This window comes from Lasioglossum baleicum, chromosome 6 (genome assembly GCF_051020765.1).
Source record: "Lasioglossum baleicum chromosome 6, iyLasBale1, whole genome shotgun sequence".
NCBI lineage: Eukaryota > Metazoa > Arthropoda > Insecta > Hymenoptera > Halictidae > Lasioglossum > Lasioglossum baleicum.
The window spans coordinates 8,711,748-8,728,819 of NC_134934.1; the positions used below are offsets into that span (position 1 = coordinate 8,711,748).

The 17,072-nt window shown below is 42.9% G+C and overlaps 1 protein-coding gene across 1 annotated transcript in view; it reads right to left on the minus strand.

Annotated features, from left to right (window-relative positions):
• Positions 1-3,852: 3,852 nt before the first annotated feature.
• Positions 3,853-17,072, minus strand: part of LOC143209974 (uncharacterized) — a 153,656-nt gene continuing 140,436 nt past the window's right edge. The window contains exon 4 of the mRNA XM_076426344.1: positions 3,853-9,352. Coding sequence (XP_076282459.1) covers positions 7,117-9,189 — 2,073 coding nt within the window. The 5' untranslated portion in view covers positions 9,190-9,352 and the 3' untranslated portion in view covers positions 3,853-7,116. The remainder of the gene's footprint in view (positions 9,353-17,072) is intronic.

Consider the following 17,072-nt stretch of genomic DNA (forward strand, 5'->3'; position numbering starts at 1 on the left):
CCGATTTAATTGGAGTGTCTAAGGACTGTAATTTGGCAATCGTGTTAATCGTCACATAAAAATACTCGAAAGCGCCCACATACCTAATAGAGGGAAAAATGCGAGTACACGTATTAGACCAATTTTCCGACCACAAGTGGAGCACCTGCGTATAACGTTGGGTCCGCGAAATGGTCCAAATTGTTCGAGTGCTTTGAATTCCTCGGTGACCGCAGAGGGAGCGACCATAAGTGAAGTAACACCTTCCATTTTACCGTGCAATTGAATATTTTTTCGAAAGTATAGCCATGTTGCATGGAAATACTTCTTTTCGTACTAAATCATTCGGTCGAGGCTTTGCGAAACGGTCTCACAGAAACCAATCTCCAGGGTGACAGATGAATTATTGCGTTGAATATGAATTGGTAGAAATGTAGATTGAGGGACCTGTATTTTCAAGCTTCACTTTTCCTCTTGTGCGAAAATAAATCTGTTGAATGACGTGTGTTGGAACAAAATTCTGAATGGAAATCCAAAATGAAAATGAGTAAGTCTGTTAAGCAACAAACGAAACTATGAATGAAACACAGTTTATGGTATTCTAGTGTACAGTCTATACAGTTTATTATAATTATTATCAGTGTGCGAATCTAACTAAATCTGAAATATAAATAAACCTGTTAAGGAACAACGTATTTGAACGCAATTACGAATGCAACGCACTTTGTTCAAAGGATATTAAAAAGAAAATGAATCTGTTAAACGGAAATGTATTAAAAAAAAATTTTTTAAGTGAGAAGGAGTAAATCAGTAAAAAAAAGTGCAACTAAATCTGTTGAAAACAATAACATATTTGAACGGAACTGTGAAGCAGAATATGATGAGTGAAAATCCAAAGGAAATATAAGAAATACAAGAATATCTTTTAACATATTTGAACGGAACTGTGAAGCAGAATATGGTGAGTGAAAAATCCAAAAGAAATATAAGTATATCTTGTAACACATTTGAATGGAACTGTGAGTGAAACACAGCAGCCATGACAGTGACAACATTAAGCAAAGCATGAACGAATCACGATTTACTAAATGAAAATCTAAAATGAAAAACAGTTGAATCTTTGAGCCTGTAGTAATTTGTGGCAACCGAAATGCTCGTCGAGAGCCGAGTGCAAGGAACCAGGAAAAGAGTGATCCACACGTAGCTAGATATAGCGAAAAAGAAATTGCACGCGGAATAGGACGCGGCGCGGCGATCCCGTGAAATCGTATTCGCGTATCGGGCCGCTATCCGATGCGTAGCATCGCGTAACGGCCCAGGAAAAAGTGTTGCTGGAAACGAGCGTTGCATCGCGGAGGTCAGAGTTTTAGAAAGAGGCCTTAAGGTTGTTACGAGCAGCGCCGTAGTAATTACACGTTGCCCCGGCGCGATATTGCGTTACGTGCATGCATTACGCACATAGTTCGGCGCGCGATGCGGCAGCGAGAAAAACGATACGTCCCGCGGCGGACGATAAATTCCGCTCGAAAGCCTTGTCGGGATGATTGCCTGGGTGAGCTGACTCGGGACGTGATAATCGACTCGGTTCCCGATTTCGGAATCGTCCGATGACTACCAGTTCCGCCATTTTATTCCTAGGTCGCTCGCGAGGCGTCCGTCAAACCCGAAAATCAAGAATATACTCCGCCAAAATTACTTGCCCGTATATTAAATATCAAGACTATGTATTAGTATATTAAAATCTTTTTACCTTTCCAGCAAATATAAAATAAGAGACAGTCTGAATATTAGAAGATTTATCTAAATTTTTAATCGACAACGATGCTGTTTGAATTAATGCACACGAATTGCTATAACAATTTATTTTATCGAACGAAATGTTAACACTAAACCTACCATCACCATTCAAAATGACCAGTTCCAGATTTATTATTTCACAATTATTGAAATAATATGAATGATTTTCTAAGAATTGATTGTATAAATATCTTTAGTAGAGCACGTATTGAGCATTTCTATAAGGAAACATGTAACAGTTAATTTTAAGGCTCGGTAGGTTTAGTGTTAATAAACTCTATACAAAGAATTTTTTCATTCCCACGCTAAAGAATCGCAAAAAATTGTTATTTTTGTGCCAACATCACCTGCACTGAATACGATCATGAATATTTATACAGTTTTTTCCTGCAAAGCGTGATGAGATACTTTTTCGTCCCACTATAGCCGTTTAATTTTTTGGAAATCTTGCAATGAATCGATAAATGTTGATCGGTTCTCGAAAAAAAGTGATTGCAATTGTTATAAGATTTTTGTTGGCTGGTAATCAACGTGTTTCTGGCTCGTTATGAATACGCCGTAGATTTTATGCATTCATAGCGCATTCATAATTGGATCGTGGTTCAATTACTGGGTTGAGTCATAAGTAACTTCCGCCACGGATGGCGAAAATTCAATGCATAATAAATGGAAAAATGCTAATGAGCATTTTTTTGTTTCGCGATGACTGCTACGAGAACAAGGAAGCCGATACTTGTGACAATATCATAGTCCGAAATGAAATATAAGATGATTGAACTGATTCGTTCAGTTACAAATTACTAGCAAACATAATTTAATAGAATAAAATGGCAGTATTGGCATTTATCGTTGTGAACAAGTCAGGTGTATTTCCTAGTTTGCCGAAAAATAAAATGCACGTTTCAGAACATCAGCTCAGCTAATTGGAAGAAAGTGTTTTCAATTTTTTCCTTTTCCGATAATTCACCGCGCACTCGAATCTTTTATTTTGTCGGAACACGGTTAACGTTGGTGGAAAGAGAAATTTCGCGTTGCATGATTATATCGCATCGCTAAGATATGCTCACGTCGAGATTCTAGGAATTGATGCATCGGCGAATCGAGCCGTAAAAATTTCATCGTCCGCAAAAGAAAATGGCGGCAACCGGTCACGATAGCTTCTCAGCGCACATATAACGAAATCCTGCTAATATAATTTCTTCCGCGTGTTTCCAGTTATTCTTTATCTACCAAAACTGATGTTAAAAATACTTCGTTCTACGCCATTTATGGTATATCAACATTGAGCTTCGATTAACTATTAAATATTAGGAGTACCACTGAACAGTCCATCGTTTTAAAAATATTTCATTTATTTCTTCTTTTGCGAAATTCAAATAAATGTGGAAGTATTTGGACAGAACGCGTATTACAGTTGATTCGGAATTTTAAGAGCATAGATCGTCACTAGACTGCGGATCTTTATGCAAAATAAACATTCTCTTCCATGAAAATTTCTTTCTAATTTTTAACAATCTTAATAGATTGAAAACAACATATGGCCGTTCTTAAATCCGAATTCTATCCATCCATTTTTGTCATAAGTGCATAAAATCCGCAGTCTACTCGTCACATTTCCTGCTGGACAAAATTTCTGTTGCACACGTTCATCATGCGATAACTTGTGCAATTTCTTTCGTAAAAACGTACGATTTGCGAACAGATATTATTTCGCGTCCGAAATAAATTTGCCAGGAACTCGTTAAGCCGAGAGATGCGTATCTCGAACATTCGTTCATCTCCGTGGTCATCCGTTTTCCAAGAAGAAGCGAATTTGAACATATATGTATCGCCCGAGGCGGTCTTTATCGCGCTCGTTAATTGGAAATCGAACTTTACGAGCGCAGATAAACCACTGTATTAACGAAGACGGTTAGGTTTCTCGTTTATACCGTCGATCTCATCACAATGGCGCAATAAAAACGAACCGAGGATATTGCCGATAGGTGACGAAATGGCAAAAGGGGACACTATAGAAATGGAAGCGAGCAGACAGTGCAGGACGCGACCTTAAGGAATTGTTTCTCTAACCGCGCCGGAAAAATTGCACGAAAGTTGAACGCAATGTAAAACAATTTCAAACTCTTTGTACCATAAAACTGTACTTTTGAGCCTAGTTTGAAATATGATCACCGAAAATCACAACTTTTTGCAATTTTCAACTGAAAAATAGGTAAGTCGCTTTCTGTATGCTCGCTTTAAACGACGAAGATTTATCTAAACATTTCGAATGGTTCTACAACACTTGAACGCTGTGTTATCTAGCAAGAATTTTGAAGAAATACGATAAAAAAGGAAAATTGATGTTGAAATGCATAATTGTACGGGTTCGGGTCTGCTCGGGTCGCTAATGTGAGAAACCCGCGAAAACGATCTCCGAAAGGTCGATAAGGCAGTTTCGCGCTGAATAGGAGAAGAAAAAGTCAGGGGTGGACGGGGGATGGTGGTCGGGGGAGTGGCTAATACTCGTATTCAGACTTATTTCTAAAGACACCGGTAACGAGGATCGAGATAATGGATGAAAGAACGAGCGAATGCATTAATATCCGTCCTTCGAGGTAATTAATGAAATCCGAGGCGGGAAAAGAGAAGAATGGCGCGGCTCTTCCGGTCGTAAGTCTCACGTGCGCTCGGCCTTTCGAACCGGTTGATCGGATACAGTCTGGAAAACCCGGGACGAACGTTGCTCAACAGATTTTCACTTCGTTTCGAATCTTCTGTCAGCCACTCGCACATGAAATGTCGTTCTAGACTACCGCATCGTAAACGCCCTCAGTGTAACAAAAATGAATCTATTTCCAAGTTCGAGTTTTTGGTGCAAGAAACAAATACCAAACTGTTCTGAACCGAATCATTTTCGTATCTCAATCTCGAAGGTAAACAATCAGCCTCTAGACAGTTGAAATTTCATCCAGATTAAAATTAACTCTCTGAAGTTAATATGAATGATTAGACTGCGGATCTTTATGCAAAATAAAAATGTTTTGCATCGATTGCGGGAAGCAGGAATAACATAAAAATAAATTTCATCCCTTAACGATTGTGTTACATTAAAAGCAACACTACAACATTCTTGAATTTTTGAAATCTTTTGCTGTTTCATATTTCACCGAAGCAATTTCTTCACGAGTGTGTAAAGATCCGCTGCCTATGAATAACTAATAATTTAATGTGGATGTCAAGGAGTTAGAATTTAGACCCTTAGTTCGCCATTAATTTACCACACCAAAGTGCAAGAGTCTTGCTTGCAATAAAAAATGTCAAATATAGCTTCGCTATAGTGTTCCTTCATTTAAACACAACCGTGCAGCCGGGATGAAGCTCAGCAAAGTTTCCTGATCTGATCTGTACTATCTAGAAGTGTCAGGGTTGAAATTCTCTGAGCGACATTTTATGCGCGAATGTCTGATCGAAAGCTCGCTCGACCTCGGAGAATTAGGTCGTCCGATCGAGTCTCCCGAGAGAAAATTTGCAGCAGGGCTCGAAGAAAGTCTGGAGTGTGTTCCTCGGGCAGAATTCCTCGCAAAATCGTCCGTCAAACGATTCGCTTTCACTCTCTTACGAATAACAGACGGCGAGACACGCGAGCGCCGCGCCGGCTGACCGAACGGGCGAAGCGTGCGCGCGCGCGCGCGTTGAGTATGTATCTAAATCACAGCTCGTGCTACTAATTACTTATAACGTTATATACCTTTCTCGATACTCTGTTACTTACCGATCACTATGTTACTTCCATTAGTCTACGATTTTTCCTTGCGTGTACACATAGATACGTGTGAAGTGACGAACAAAAATAAAAGAGAACAGGGACGGTTGTAGGAAGACAGTGTTTAGGGAAGAGAAACGAAGAGAGAAGAAACTCGAAAGAACAATAAAAAGTAGAATCATTCTATGTATAAAATAACGTTAATATCTCATAGTGGTATTAAATATCGTTGATCGATGGGCGATCGTCGATCCACGGGCCACCGATCTCCAGCCCTTTCGCGCCAATCGGTCGTCTTAGGAACAACAATTTCGTCGAGGATCGTGGTCACCGTCGATCGACGATCCGACTAATTGATTACGTGGTATAAAAAAATAAAGGGCGTGCTTGCCTGCTTATATCATATTCACTCGTGAATCCATCGACAGAACGAGCCTAATCAATTTGACTGTCTGCGAGGCGAATCACCGAACTGACCACCTTAAAATTTACGAAAAGAAGGGTCAAGGGTAACTTGCTCGAGTCACGTTCTTCTCGAGGTCGTCGATTTCTCGAAACCGTCATAGTTCGAGAGTATATCTCGGCAACAATTATTCTACTTTCAATTAAATACGCGGCAATATCGTTGCGAGCGAGGCTACCTCGAAGTCCTCGTGTGGTGTCTCTTTCTCGTAAATTCAAAGGTGCCGAAAAATGTTCTTGCCTCGCCCCTGCAGATGTCACCAGTTCAGACTCGCAGGCATTAACAGGATCCGCGACAAAGATTCGATCGGGATCGACTAAAAAATTGAAAAACATAGTCACGTTAATTGCAACTCTTCGAGCACCAAGGTATCTAGTCTCCATATATCCACGACTGCGAACGTCAACTTCAAAGTCTCCGCTTCATCCCCATCGTCCTCAGTGCCCGAACAGTTGACACGCGAAGACGCGAACCGTAAGTCTGGACTGGCGACAGGGACGATCGTCATGGAAGCATGTGTTTGCTCGGTGTCGATGAATTCACGATTCGCGGCTTTGTGGACGGTTTCCTGCTTTCACAGGTGATAGAATCCGCGACTGGGGGGGGGGGAGGGGGCGCCGGTAAAAGAAGAAGCGCCGATCTCCGCGGTTCACCGGTGTCAATCTCGTTAGCTATCTTCGCAGAACTGGTTAATTAAATATCGACGGGCCCGGAGGTGGTTCCTCGAGGTCCGTCGGCGCTAAGATTCGTTCTAGGACGAGTGGGCCTGATCGCGAGACGGGTTCAACCTATCTGACGTTGGCCCGAAGACTCGTCGATCCCGCGATCGTTGCCATTGGTCATGGTTCGCTCTGTGCTCTCGGGGCTCTAACCTCGTCGATCGTAGATCGTTTCGTTCGGTGAACGAAGACTCAAACGCCGGGAGAAGAAGGACAGCAATGTGGGGGGATAGAATAAGAGAAAGAGGGAGAGAGACAGACAGAGTGATAGACAGAGAAAAAGAGCTATAGAATAGAGAGTGAGAGAGAGAGAGAGAAGACTCGCACCGTGTGCCCCATCCGGAGAGGAGAGGCAGCAACGACCTGATGAGTTCGACGGGGCATCGAGCGATCTCCAGGGTCCTCCAAGTCGACTAACTAGGTGGATTGCAAGCGTTCCCCGAAGGGTCGACCGAGACCGGGTGCGACTGACTCCTGTTTGTCACACTGGTGGTCGTGGTGGTGGTGGTCTCAGCCGACGGGCTGGGATTCCCGCTGTTCCCGTTGTTGTTCCCACTGTTCCCGGTAGCCTGTTGTTGAACGCTCGGCTTCTGCGTGACGTGGGTCTGATAGTGCTTCGCCAGGTGAGCCTTCTGCCGGAAGCTCTTGCCGCAGAGGGAGCAGGCGAACGGTTTCTCGCCCGTGTGCGTCCGGATGTGAACGTTCACGCTGTACTTGTCCTTGAACCCTTTGCTACAGATGCTGCAGTAGTGAAGCGAGCGTTCCTTGCGCTGAACGCTGCCCGGAGATCCACCGGAAGCACCTTGTTGCTGGCCACCGGTGCCCCCTCCGCTTTCCGACCCACTGTTCCCATTACTAGCCGCGTTTGCGTTGTTGTTGTTCCTATTGGTGCGTCTGCAGTACTTCTTGGGGGTTTTGGCTGGGACCACTCTCGAGGGAGCCAGCTGGATCTGGTTGGTCGTCTGCTGCTGTTCCACCTCCGCCCGGGCGGCTGTCTGCTGTTGTAGAACATCTTGTTGAGCTGCCGTGACGACCGTGACCGTGCTGACCTGGCCAAGGTCCGCTGGCAGAGTGATGGTACCCAGACTACCGCTGGTCGGGTCCAGCGTGTACATCACCGTGGTCGTCGCAGACACATTACAGACTGGTTCCAGGCTACAATAAGACTCCACCACTTCGTTGGCTATGCTCTTCAGCTTCTCGTAGTCACCGGGACGGTAGGTCGTCTGGTCTAACTGGGACAGCAGCAGGTCCTCGTCCGTGCAAGTGTGCATAGACTCGTCCTGCTGTTGTTGTTGCTGTTGTTGCTGCTGTTGCTGTTGTTGCTGCTGCTGTTGCTGTGGATCCGAGACGATCTGCAACGCGGCGTTACTCGTCACCGGCATCGCTATGGAGCCCTGGTTGGCCGGCGACGAGGACGACACCACCTGCGGAGGCCCAGTGTACAGTTTCCCTTGAAGAGCGCTTCTCAGAAGACTCTCGGCGGAGTCGCCAGCTCCGACCGCGACCGCAGCCGCGGCTGCGACCGCCGCCTCCTGCAGATTCTGGTCCGAGAGCTTCCAGTCGTTGTTGTTGTCGCCGCCCGCGCAATTGCCGCTGTTCGACGAGGCCCGACCGCACAATTCTTTGCTCTCGACGAAACCGCTGTCGTCGGTGGTGTACTGCGAGGACGCCACGGAGAAGCGGTCCGGGTGAAACCTGTCGTTGACCGTCCGCGACACCTCGCTCACGTTCGTCGTTTGATCGTGATCCGGCTCGTTGGAGGCCGGCTCCATGCTCAGGATAGCGTCCAGATCCAAGTTAGGCCGCAGGGACCAGGAGTCGCTGGACGTCGGTGCCGGACTCTTGCAGCAGTCCAACGCGTCCATCGAGTTCGCCTCGTTGTTCAGCACGGTCAGAGTGTAGATAGCCCCGTCCGTGTTCTGTCTGTCGTTCGTGGAACAGCCTCGGCCGACTGTTTGATGATGGTCGTTCGATCCCTGATGAACATTCACGGTGTCGTTCCCGTGGGTCTGGGCGTTCGCCGACCAACAGTACTTGTTCAGGTCCTCTAACAGTATGTTGCAGGTTTGCTCTTTGCTCTCGTCGGTGCCCCAATAGTCGCAGTCCGACTGGTCCATCGGCGTCTGCTCGTTGCTCTGCTGCACGTTGCAGGCGTTGTGATGGGTCCGCACGTGGTGGTGGTGGTGATGATGGCCCAGGGAGCTCGTGATCGTCGAGACCGGCGGCAACGCGGTCAGGGTGTTGTTGTTCGTTTCTTTGATGAACGGCGAGCCGTGGAGGTCACGACTGGTCTCGTGTTCCTCGTGGCTTTGCTGCAGGTAGCCCATACTTCGGCAGGTGGTGCGATGAAGGAAACTCTCCTCGTCGGACACGCCGTCGGCGGACGCGCAATGCGGCGGTGGAGACACCACGAAATCGAAGAAGTCCGTCTTCGGCAGATCCTCTCCGCCCCCTCCCGGGGCAAACGCCTCCGTTAAATCCATCGAATCGTTCAAGCGGTGGGTTCTCGTGGTTGCTTCTTTATCGGGATCAGGACACCGGTGGCCTTGCTAGGCTGGCTGGCTTGCTGGCGCGGTAACGGCAAGACGTTTCAGCAGAAGATCTGGTGCCTCCTCGACCACCGCATCCTTGAACTCTGGGAATTACCTGGACAGACAGAAGCGGAGGTTCAGTGAAAGTTCAGACATTTCTATTATCGATATCAACGGCCCGACTCGATCAACACCCGCCACAACGTCGGGACTTTCTCCTCGGAGCACAATAGAGACTCCCGCGTTATGCCGGTCAGCAAAAAGTCTGGCAGGATATTGGCAGATTCGTGTTTCATTTTTCTTTTGGCTGCCAAGTGTTCTTTGACTAAAATACTATTCTGTAACATTTCAGATCTCCGCCCCCTTCGATCGAGGGTAATACGGGGATGAAAAACTTGAACTCTTCACTTTTCATTCTCTCAGTTATTACTTGAGATTTTTAGATGAAAAAATTCAAGCAAAAATGGAGCTGCAAACTAGCGTGATTTCGGACTAAGTGCAACTAAAAACACGTGACACGTATTATAATTCTTGCGACAAGTAAAAATGTTTAGTACACGATGCACATGTATGTATCACGTAAGATTTCGTTCAGCCCAGAGTGAAGTGCCATTGCCAAGGGTACGGGGGACCGAGCGTACAACCCCCAGAAAGATTCCCGAGCCTCGAACGCGCGTCAAGGTCTGCGGCGACTTGTCATCGATCCACGGAAAAAAACGGGTCGGCTCAGCAGCAAAGTTGCAAAACCGTTCCCGGTAACGGGTGGAAAAATGCCGATTCGCCGTCCCTCCCCGTATCGAATCCCATAGAATCCGAGGACAATGGCGCATACCGCGCCGCCGTGTCCCAGATTTTCCAGCGTTTTCTTAGGCGACGGGCCAGCAGCAGCAGCAGCAGCGCGCGCGCTCACAGTGGAATAGGATCGCTGGCTGGCGCATTAGGCCGAAGAGCAGGGCTGGCTCTCTCGCATGCTCTAGGCGTGGGAACGCACCGTGGCCGTGTATAAATTCACCACAGCCATAGCCGGCGAAGTCAGCCAGCCAGCTAGCCAGCCAGCTAGCTTAGGTACAACGATCGGGCACCACGTAGGTACCTACATACTGACTCTCCGGGAGTCAGAAGGAATCGAGAAAGAGAACGCCCGGCCGCCGAAGAAGGACGTCGAATCGTTGGAACGGGAGAGAAATAGACTGCAGTCTGAGGCGGTGGCACGATAGAGAACGAAACGAGGATAGATACAACGAAGACAGCCGAGCGAGAATAGAGAGCGACTGTGATAGAGAAGACGCGGATAGGCATGGAAAGATAGAGACCGAGACACGCCAGCGCAGGAGACGACGACGCGCGACGGGGGGACGCAAAGACCAGAAACTTTGTACACACGGATAAAACACGTCCATAGAGTCGCGGGCGCGCGAGCGCGCGGCTGGTATGAGGCATAAGCAACGCTTGCGCAACTTCTTTTCCGCGAGCTATCATACTACAACGCACTGTACCAAATTAATGCGGCAACAGTGCAGACGCAAGCCACGCTCCGTGCGCTGGCTGCGGTTAAATGCCAGCCACGGTGTATAACAATTGATCGAGGGCCGTTGCAACGTCGAGCCTTGCTTGCTCGCTTGCTTGCTAGATAGCTAGCTAGCTCGCTCGGTGCTACAGCACCCGGATGTCCGAGGACGGAACAGTCTCTCTCCGCGTTACGAAATCGAGTCCTGGAATCGCTTGTGCACTAGATCATCCGCGCTGATCAAGCTGGCACGCCGCACACGGACGCGCCAGCCGATTTTACGGCTGTCCCGGATTGATTGGATCTTCCGGGACGGCACACTGTGCCACGGTTTTTTTGCCGAAAACCTACACAGAAATTCCGATTGCCTCGACTAACCCGGTCAACAATCCATTTTTCAGGAGTGTGGAACCGTAAATATAGTCTTACAAAGCCTATACACTTCAAGCATTCGCCATTTCGCCAATTTCCAAGATAAATTATTTCCTCTGCTGTGGGTGATAACGTCAATGGAACAGATTAAGAATTATGTTGAATTTATTTGGTTTAGACCGCCCTGAGATTTCTAAACATGCATTTAAATCAGAACAACTTTTTCACGAATGGACTAAACGACTTCAATTTCTCTGTAAGGCTAGAAGCATTAGTTCAGTAAATGACGTCTAGAAAATATTTTGAAAAAAATGCATTTGGTCGAAAGTGTGAAAAAAAATCGTAAAAATTGATTTTTACAACCTTTTTAGCTGGGCCAATAACGAAAATTTAAAAGATGCGTGTTGGTCACCTCGTATAAATTATACATTGAAATTGGTTAATTGGTTTACGAGTTATAAACGATCAAAAGTGCAATTTTTACCACTTTCGAATAGTTGCAATTTGTACCACTTTTGATCGTTTGTAACTCGTAAACCAATTAACCAATTTCAATGAAATTTTGCGAAGCGTATATAATTTATACGAGTTGTCCAAACACATCTTTTCAAAATCAATTTTTACTATTCTTTTTCACAATTCCGACCAAATGCATTTTTTAAACATATTTTCTTGGACGTCATTTACTAAACTAATTCTTCTAGCCTTACAGAGAAATTGAAGTCGTTTTGTCGATTCATAAAAAAGTTATTCTGATTTAAAGTGTGTTGAATTAGTTATGCTCGTTAGCGTATATTAAGAATTCTTCTCTATGACGAAAGAGTAGGTAAATCAAGTACAGAACAAAAATTATAACGTACATCATCATTTTGAAAAGAATTCATGAAGATCGATAAATTTTTCATGATTAAAGAACAATGATGTATTATAGGACCATCTTTATTGTGCACAAAGGTCCGCAATATAAATAGTAATATCTATTATCATTATAATGAAATGATTATTATTATTATTACTAGATTTTTACTAGATTTGAAATAGATAATTTTTTATCCATTAGCCCAGACTGATGTAAATCGTTAGCCGGATAGCAGTAGGTTCCTCGATTGTTTCGAGAATCGGATGCGAACTCTTACCAATTCGTCAATGCCATTAATTGTGCCAGTATCTAACAGGCGATCAAGCCTGTCAAAATTGCCAACGCTATTTTAAGACGCGACGTCGCCGTATGCTTCCTGCGAGAATGAACCAGCGAGCGGGATACATATTTTTGATTAATGTCTCGTGCCATTGTCAATTACATAATCGCGCGATGCTTGCGAAATAATTGGTCGCGAAATTTAGGACAAGAAGAACAGTAGAAGAAGTAGAAGGAGCAAGCAATGCTGTAGTCGTTCCAAAGAGAGAAATAAACTTAGACTGCGAAATAGTTATTTAATAGAAAGTAGTTGAACGTTTCGGCAGAGAAAATTTCGTTTACTTACAAATAATTCTATTTGTCTCAGAAATTACAAATCAACTTTTCTGAACTCTGCTTCGGTATTTTTAGTGTTAATATTTTTATCAATAATAAAACATATAAAATATGGATTACAAGTTATTTGTTTCTTTTGCATAATAGGTTGCTTTCTTTCTAATTTTCATTTTCATTTTTATCTTTCACTTTTAGATAAAATTGAATAAATGTGTTTATTAACCGCGCACGGGTTAAACGATGTGTGAAAACATCCGTCAAAATATCCAATTAATTTTAATGTCGAGTCAAGGTGATAAAATCAAGCAAAAATAAAAACCATCCCCGAAGTATGGCAATATACTAACAGCGCTGCACGTGAGTCAGATTGGGAAAAGCCAGGCACCACCTCCTCAGAGACAAATGAGCGCCTTAATACATTAATAAACAATTCTGGAGCTTTAAACGCAACAATAGTCTCTCGAACAGCATGTCTGAATATTAATCACTGTATATTATCATTCTTGTTACCGGTTAGTATTTTCCATTACGAGTACGTATCGTAGGTACTACCCGTTCGTTTCTCTCGCGATCAGTACGCAGATCGCAATCGCTATGATAACTCATCGATGATCTTTTAATGTCGATTAAACGTACGTATTGTGGCCTGACATTTACAATCGCACATATGGCTCTCGTAATTGCGATCTAATTCGTTTCTATGTACAGATCGAATCTCCATTTTATAGCGTTGCGTCTTTAACCTAAGAGAATGGGTTCAACGATCCTCTTATGCCGGTGAAAATTTGTAATTAGTAGACTTTTATGTATCTATGCCAAAAATAGGTACGTACAATTTAATGCAGTGGACACATTAATCAGATTAATATCGGTGTATTAGTTTCAGCTTAATCAGATAATTATAAAAATGAGATTTTTAATTTTTATTTTATATAAATGTATATTTTTAAATATATTTTATTAAAGAAAATTGTTTATTTTGTATCATATTACTGTATGTATTATATTATCATTTTAAAATCCAAAATTTTTTGATTTTCAGCTATTGCACGCTTGAAGTGTACATTCAGAAAATATTTTAGGAAACTTCTACGGAATTTTTTTAAGACGATATGAGGTTTGTTTTGACATATTTTTTAACATTCTAAGAATATTACAGAACCGCTTTCAATATTCTCTGTTCAGTATTACATCGATTTATAGTCTAAAAATTGGTGCAGAAAGATTATGAATACTATTGTGTTGGCAAGAAAATGATTTCGGTATTTTAAGGTGAAATAGAGCCCAACTTTTGTTTATTCAAGCAATGAACTTTGATAAATAAGCTATTTTCCATTTTGTTCAAAAATATTTGATTGATTAGAGTTCATCGCTTGAATAAAAAAAATTGGGTTTCACTTCACCTTAAAATACCGAAACTACTTTCTTGCCAACCCAATAAAATGTTGACATTATCTATACACTTTTGTTGGTTATTCAAAGGTAATGTCTTAATTCTGTCTTATTCTATACTCGGTAATTAATCCAATTTAAGAAATCCAGCGATAAAAAGTCGCCGCAGAGCGGTCGCAGCGAAAGGTGAGACATCGGCTTGTTAGCCGTTGTTAATGGACTCTTGTTAACCCGGATCCAACAAATTACTTGAAAATATGTACTTCTCCCCAATTAAGCAGAGCATCCAATCGATGCCCGATTCCGTTTCCAGTTGCCTGATCGCTTCATTAAAACGCCTCGATCGAGGCTCGCCGAACAAGAAAAACCAGACGCAACGGAAGAAAAAAAAAATGTCGAAACCGGAAATTCGACGACGACAACGACGACGACGACGACGACCGGGCCGAGAAGCGGGAAAAGCAGTAGCAGGTGTCGATCGACGAACCGCAAAAAGGGTTATGAATTCGGAGAAACCGTGGCGGTTATCGGTTCTCGTTAGCCAATTTCGTTGTCGGTTATTTCCGCCGCGCCGCAGAACCGCTCGCCCCGGAATCAGACAGTTAAAACTCGTTCGTTCGAAACTTTTTTACTCCGTGAAATCGGTTGCGAGACCGAAGCGAGATCGGTCGAACTTCACGATTCGACCGGGTCCAGTTGGCTCCGGGCGATCCGGTCCACAAATCGATCGCAAGTTGCTCAAACTTCGGCCATCGATCGTTACCTCTTCCACTTTCCTATCGGCGCGCTTCGAAACTAGATCGCTCGTTGCGCAAGCCGCTCGGCTTCGTGAAGGAAAATCGGTCGCAGAGGCGGGGGAGGCCGGGGGGTGTACTCTATTGTACCCTTTCATCGCTCCGGGGACGATCGACGATCGATCGGGTACCAACGGATCACGGACGAGTCCGTTTTGTCGCAAGGATCTATCCTTTTTCTAGGACACGCTACTCTTCTGACCGATTCGGCCGTTCGTCACTGTCAACCCTTCGCTGGTTACTAGTGGTTACGCGAAATCGTGATGATATGATCAGGGCTAATTAGTTCTGGATACAATAGTGTTCTGTTGGAATATACAATGTTCCGGCATTAATCAGAAAAAAATTAAACCGACTTCGAAAAAACGCACTGAAAAGTATGCAATAATTTCCATTTAATTTATGTGAATACACACACGAACTTAAATATAATACAATCTTTTCGGAGGCGGCGCAAAATTGAAAATTATCGACACTGAAAATTACGAAAATCCTTAAATTCTTTTACATGCTTTCACATATTAATGTATCTTCTCTTCCCACCTACTGATTTCCAAGTTCACCATATTCCAATGAAATCATAATCAGCAACATCTGTCATTTGGAAAATTTTCAATTTTGCGCCGCCTCTCCGAAGAGATTGTATTGTATTTAAGTTCGTGTGTATTCACATAAATTAAATGGAAATTATTTCATACTTTTTAGTGCATTTTTTTAATAAAATATTTCATTTCACACTTTTTAGTACAACGAGCAGAATTTGTAGAACACCGTATGATGGGTTTTCAGTCTTATTGGTTACTTCACATGGTGAACTTCATATGGTTTCAAGCAATAAATAAACAATAATAATGTACTACATTATTTGTTTGATAAATTTGGTCTGCTTGATGAAATTTGGCAGGTCATTTATTTTTTTATTAAAGTCGTATATCAATATTTTGATTAGATAATTATCTTATTTATTGATTATTTGATTAGATAATTATCAGATCATTGATATACAACTTTAATGACAAAAATATAATGTAGCACATTATAATTGATTCTTGGATAATTTGAGTAATTCATATTGTTATGTGAATAAAAATACTGAACTTTTCAATGGCACATATAATAATTTTATTCTTGGTGATTTTCTCTTCAAATTAATTGTGTAATAATTTCACTGGAGTGGAAACAATACCACAGTATGTTTAAATGGTTTAAACATTTTCACTGTAAACATTAGATTAAACATTGTTGTGTTAAACAGTTTCGCGGTAAATAATTTAGTTTTCGGGGAGGGGCGTAGTGGCATAAAGATTGGAAACCGCTGCTAGAAATGCAAATCTACGGTGAACTTCAGACAACAACGTAAGTTTTCTATGTAGAAATTCGTATCGGTTCGCTTTCAAAAATATTAACTATTTCGTAGTTTCGGTACGGGTAAGGTGTTATTTGTGTTCCAACGTGAGAACAATATTTATAGCTGCCAGCACCACTGGCAGCCGAGAAAAGTGTGGTTTGTTCGCAGCAGCAGCGACGCAAAAAGCAAAAGAATAACTCAAACTATCCTTGACATTTAGCTGAGTTAGTAAGTTACTGACAGGCCAATCTTCCGTTTGCCGTTGCTGCAATAACGCTCCTTCGTGAAAGATCGTGGCTACATTTTTCTTTGTCACGAACCTCGTGTTGGTATCACCCTTGTCACTTTTTCCCAGAGGAATCGTTATTGAAATATTTACGGTGCTGGTTGTTCTCGGAGACATTTGTTTATAAAACAACTTGGGGAATAAATAATGAAAGAGTGGCACGGAACTTGTATCACAAAAGGAGACGAATCTTGTCTTCTTTATATAATATAATAAGTAGACTGCGGATTTTTGTGCTAAATAAACATTTTCTTTGTCACTTACAAGAGATGCGGGAACCATACAAGAATTCCTTCGTATCTTTAACAATTGTAATAAACTGAAAATGACATATGGATGTCCTTGAATTGTCTTAATGTTTTCACTGTTTCAAATTACATCCACACATTTTTGTCATAGATGCATAAGATCCGCAGTCTAATAACAATTAATTGCCAGGGGATTGCAACACATACAGGGTGTTCCGTTTAAAGCGACAAGGTTGGACATCTCAGTTGATGATACTAAAAAATGTTCCAGACCAAAGTTGGAGATCTTGCTGACCACTCCAAAACACGAATAATTTTTTAAGAAAAGTATTTCCCGACTGCTTTCGCCGCGTGGACTGCGATTTTATCTGGTCGAAAAATGTGTTTATTTGCAGCAATTCTTACAACATAAGT